At 33.2% G+C, this 6,018-nt stretch overlaps 1 protein-coding gene across 2 annotated transcripts in view; it reads right to left on the bottom strand.

Annotated features, from left to right (window-relative positions):
- Window positions 1–530: 530 nt before the first annotated feature.
- The window catches only part of LOC150098110 (uncharacterized), a 186,023-nt gene continuing 180,535 nt past the window's right edge, over window positions 531–6,018 (bottom strand). For both annotated transcript variants that reach the window (XM_090406006.1, XM_090406007.1), the window contains one exon: window positions 531–2,113. In XM_090406006.1, the coding sequence (XP_090262132.1) occupies window positions 785–2,113 (1,329 nt within the window). In that variant the 3' untranslated portion in view covers window positions 531–784. The remainder of the gene's footprint in view (window positions 2,114–6,018) is intronic.

The raw sequence follows: 6,018 nt of genomic DNA, 5'->3' as shown, positions 1-6,018 counted from the left end.
GAAAGTTTCTTGGTAAGTATAATTTACTAAGTAATGCCTAAATGGGCATTAGCAGTTACAAAGCTTTGTTTTTCTTTATTCATGCCTGTGATTGTGTGATATACACCACAGCTGAAGACACTGAGAAATGCTAAAAAAAATTCCAGCAATCTGCAACATTAGAGGATAGATGAAAGAAGCTTTTTATACACAATTAAGTATTGAGAGAGAATTATTTTCATTTTTCCTTATTTGGGAAAGATTTTCTTGCAAGAGGAAGGGGACATCGGATAATGAAAGTTGATGGGAAGTTATGAACATGCTTTGATTTACAAACATTTTTTCACAAAAGTAACCCTTTTGTAAATTTGGTCTATGAAATCACATAAGAGTTAACACAAAGATGAATTGGTTCCTATATACAAAATAAAATTTATCCCTATAACAAATACAATATGTTAATAATACAGTACTATAAAAACTGATAATTTTATGATATTGTAAATTATAAAGTCGATGAATAAATATCAATAAATTTATGCTATCAAAGATCGCTCAAAATGTATACAACTTTTTACTGTTTTTTTTTTTTTTTACAGAAAATAAAATAATTAAAAACATGCTTTTGGTATATATCATCACAAGATTTGACAACATTACCTCCATTGTAAAAAGCTACTTTCTAAATTACAAATGACTGGTTTAAAACATATTTAAAATTATTTAGGTGGCTATTCCATCTGTTATTTTGAAAGTTCATTTTATATGTATGAAATCAGGTCTCTTCAAAAAAAGAATCACAATACTATGATTTCCATGTAGTGTGAATATTACTTTTCCAGATATCTTTATATGGTTGCTGTAATTTATTCACTGCATTGTGATTTTCACCAGAATTATAGATATATTTTTTATTATTTTTTTTCTGAACTTTTGGGTGAAAATTTTTGTTCAATTCAGCTTTATTTCTGAAATGATCCCCATTCTTGTATTTTTCTTTCCTGTTTGCTTTTTTTCCATTCCATTTGTTTCTCTGGTGAACTTCAGAAAATTCTATATTGTATTCTTTTTTCTTATTGATAACCTCACTGTCAAAGCAGTTATCACAAACTATATTTTCTGATTTTTTATAATATTCTGAATACTGATATGCTTTTCTCATCCACTTCTCTTTAATGTGAGACCATCTGCTTTCAAGACCAGAAGATATTTTTGTAACTTTATTTAACATCTTTTTAATTTCCTTCTCTAAAGGATTTTTCTTGTTTATGAATTCCAAATTTACCTTTTGCAGACTTGTAAAAGTGTTGCCCAGAACACTACTAAATTTTTGTACAAATTTCTTAGTGTGGCTTGTAGCATCTGAAAGCCAAGAATGTGTTTGTAAATTCTGCAAATCTGAAATTTTTTCTGATATAGCATGCCTGATGCTCTGAAAGGTTGATTGAGTGGCATTTAAAAGCTTATCAACATGGCCAGAATTTGAGATATTTACTTCAGAAAGCTGAAATAATATTGAATTTGAGAAATTGCTAATTAAGAGCGAACTGTTGTTTAAGACATCTTCCAGAGTTATATTTGAAAACAGAGCTGACAAAAAAGTAGAAACTTTATCTTTATATTCTCGATAAGCATCATATCTTTTATTTTTATCTTTCTTCTTCTTTGTATTGCAAGTACTCGCAGCAGATGCAGGCTTAGCATATTTTAGAAGTTCAATAGTCTTTGATAATTCATCCTTCTGTAAGGTCAATATATGAATCTTCTCTTTTAAATTTTTTATATTTTTTGTATAATCTAAGTCAAACTTAGCATCCTCCGTATGCATGTCATCTCTCTTATCATCCTGATTTGAATGGACCTGAAGTTCTTTAAGTTCTTTTTTAAGCTGAAGATTTTCCTTTTGCAAATCTTGAACATTTTCAGACATCTCTCGTGCTTTTGCTTTAATTTCTCTGATGACCATAGACTGCAATTCACTGTTCTTCTTTTTGAGAAGTAATATTTGTTGTTCTAAATCAAGATGACTAATATGCATATCTTTGTCCAATTTCACTTGTTCAAATGAGTATTCATCTAATGTTATCATTTGCTGAATGGAATACTGGTTTTGCAATGGCATATCTAAAATCATCTAAAAATAAAAATAAAAATAAAAAATATATAAAAATATATATATATAGAAATAAATATTTTATGAGTATCTAAATTATAAATGAAAAAAAATGCATGTTTGATTTCAGTAAAAAGAGTTCTATATATATATATAGTGCTGCTTTAAAATTCTCAAATTCCCATCATATTCCAGAGGAATGATACAATCTGCTATGCAAAAAAATATTATAAATGAGCATTATAAAAAGAGGATGATTACAATGTGATACTTCAAATGCCGTATGTAATTAAATTATGAAAATGGTCTGATTTTTTTTTAGAATTTCTAAATAATGTCATTCTTGACATTATCCATAAAGAAAAATGTTCACAAATGAAATTATTATTATTAAGAGAGACCACCAGGGAATCAGACTCACCGAGAGAGGCCACAAACTACACACTCCAGCTATCATACTTATTCTTGAATTCATTCGCACTGCTTGCACTCACAACATCCAATGGCAATCCATTCCAATAATGCACCGCCACCCTATGAGAGAAGAATCTAGTCCTCAACCCCTTCTTAGTAGCCTTCATTCTCAATCTCCCCTCTTTCTCCTGTCTGCAGTCTACAAACTTTCAATCTGTCTTCATATTCAGTATTATACAATCCTGATATCATTTTTAACACTCTCCTTTGTACTCTCTCCAATATATCAGAATCACAACGGAAGCCTGGAGACCAGACCTGCGCACAATAATCCAAGTGAGGTCTTATCAAGGTCTTGTAAAGAGGCAAAAAACATCCTTATTCTTTACATGTGAATGTTCGTTTCAGCATTGCAATTATCTTTTGAGTTGTATTTGCAATCTTTGCCACATGACCCCTGAACTTCAACTTCCTATCTATTAACACCCCAAGATCCCTAGCCTCATCAGTTTCTTCTAGCCTAATCCACCAGTATAATACGACACTGGATTTGGATATCTAATCATGACAAAGTGAATGACTTTACATTTACTGACACCATTTTCCCATGCCCACAATTCCAGCCTATTCAAATCATTCTGCAAGTACTGCATATCAGCAGCATTCCTGATTACCCTACCTATCTTTGCATCATCCACAAATAGCTGTATTTAACAAACACTTGTTAAATCCTTCCCAATATCATTAATGTACAGATTGAATAACAATGGACCAAGCACTGATCCTTGTGGTACATCATAGTTCCCTTAGAGGTATACTACAAGGATCAGAATACAGACTCACATCCCCTGTATACCCTTTTTGATATGTCAGTTAGCCATGCTCTTATTCATGCTAATATTCTATAACCTAGACCAGTGATGGCAAACCTTTTTATGTGCACATGCCAAAAATTTAAAAATTTACAAATTTAAATTTGTAAATTTTTACAAAAAAAAGGTAAACACATTTTTATATAAAAGAACATGTTATATCTTAGTTTGAAGATAATGAAAATTAAGAGACGTGGAATGTCTAGATTGGAATGAGCTGTAAAGAAACTTTGATGCTAAATTATGATATGTGTTAATTTGTATGTCTAAGATAGAAATATATTTGTTGAAACATTAATGTAAATTTATATTATGTGCAAGACAAGTGCTGCATATCCACCTGTTAACGAAAGTCCAAAGGCCACTACCTGACCACCACTTGATGATGTAACGTATGATGAGTGAACATTCGTGGAAAGCGAACGTAACAACAAACCTTCCATGAAAGCAGCGTTCGAAGAAGAGGAGAGGTGACGTAATCCCGGAGAACGAATGGGAAGGAGTCGTGAGTACGTTGGAGTGCTGATAGAGGGCGCTGGAAAACAGGATAAAAAAAAGTGCTTGCGTGTGATTTGATGCTCTCTCGATTTTTTCTGTTCCTGTGTCTTTCCTCGTACGGACCAGCATGGATGAGGACCGGAAGGATGCCTGGCGCCGGTGACCTGCAACCTTTTCCCCACTGCTGATCGACTCGAGATGGACAAGGCTACCTGCAAGATGACAGCAGAATTCCAGATTGAGCCATTGGTAAAACCAGTACCAGTGTAAGACGGCAAAGGATCTCCTTTGAAGAAGAGTCACATGAACCGCAGTGACCCATGAGATGACCGAATGATTAGCAAAGAAGTCTAGCCATTTTCGTAGTGACTACATGGCAGCAACCTTAGATTCGTGATATCGTAAAGACAAGGTGGTAACGTACTGAACTTTATTTTTTCTTGTATAATAGTTAATCATAGAGGAAAGAACGAACTTGATTCTATCCAAGATGAGAGGAATCTTAATGCAAATTTGTGCTCAGCGTCCTAGTGTCTGTTTGGACTGATAGTCCGAGAACTGAACATTGTGCAGTTCCTAACTAGTACAGGGGAAATATAACATCTGAACATTTAGTTTAACAAATTGATAAGTTAATTGTGTTGCGTGTGGGCCTAACTCACACATAAGATGTGGATAGTGCACTTGTAAAGTTGAATATTGCTTATTCAGTTAAAATGTGTTATAGTGTTGATAAATTGAGATGTTTTAAACTTAGTAGTGACTTTTTTTGGTAATTTAGATTGAAATGGGGGAATTGGATTTCTTCACTTGCATAACTGATAACTGGGTATTGAAGTTATTGTTTTTTTTATCTTTGATATGTGTAACCTTATTGTAGTCTCATTTAGCCATTAATAAATGTGTTTTGTTAACATATACTTTAGAGTTGTCTGAGCACAAGACTGATACCACTTGTAAAATTACGGACCTATGCAATAAGGGGATACCAAGGGAGTTTAAAAGTAGATTGGCCATGACTGTATTTCATGATCTCCAACGTTAACTAAACTCCATTAGTTGGATTAGATAACATGTTAGTTCTGGTGAGCTTTCGCAGGACAAGAAGTTTCTGTTCTTAGGTTCTGACTGGCGCAGGTCTAACAAATCAAATTTGTCAGAATTCAAAAAGGGAAAGCCCCCCCCCCCCCCCCATAAAATTAATTTGGAGTAAATCTTAGTAAGCACAAAAGAACTGTTAGGAATTATACTTAAGACAAAAAAAAAAACCGACGTAGCAGCGCTAACTAATGAATCACATGTCCCCTCTCGCAGAACTATGCTTTATAGATTCAAGCAAAACTATATGTCGCACCAGAAACAGTATCTCACTGAAAAACTCTTGTTCAATTACATGAAATAAGTGTTTGTTTTATTGCATTTGAAATTCTCGATGTCATTATGACAGATCACAAAGGCTAACTTCAAATAAAATCCTACCAGGAATTGAAATATGTCATATAATGCATGTGTGAATTCCTGTGCCAGCTCAAACGCAAACAAGCAGCAATAAAATTCAACCAAAGGTTGAAATTTTGTGTGATTTGAGCCCACCAATAAAGAGATGTTCCATCAAAATGATAAACGACACTCCGTCCTGAATGTGTTAAAACTAAGAAATATATAGGGAATGTTGTTATGACAGTTTCACATATTATGGAATTTGGTAGAAGAGAATTAGCATTTCAATTCAACCATTATAGGTTGCCTTTGGATTACACGATCTTTTGTTAATACAGCACCAATCATATGCACATCTTCATAACTGCTCTCTGGTGTAAAATAAAACTTAACTTGTACGTATTATAACAATTAAAAAAAAGGTAGAATAATTTATAAGCATATAAAAGGATATCACTTGTAAATCGTCGACGTGCCAGCAAAATTCTCGGACGTGCCATAGGTTCACCATCTATGACCTAGACCCATTTTCTCCAATTTATGCAGCAGTCTGCATTGCTGTATTGTCAAAAGCATTAGCAAAATTCAAAAGAATCATGGTGTATCCATTCCACTTGTCTAGTTCAATGGTAACATTGTTATAGAATGTGAGCAAGTTGTTAAAACATGACCTTCCTTAGTAAACCCATGTTGTTCATTGCA

This window comes from Typopeltis vanoorti, chromosome 16 (assembly GCF_054136105.1).
Source record: "Typopeltis vanoorti isolate ZY-2024b chromosome 16, IOZ_Tvanoo_1.0, whole genome shotgun sequence".
Lineage (NCBI taxonomy): Eukaryota > Metazoa > Arthropoda > Arachnida > Uropygi > Thelyphonidae > Typopeltis > Typopeltis vanoorti.
Note: the sequence above shows the minus strand (reverse complement) of the source record. Positions and strands in the feature narration are given on the sequence as shown.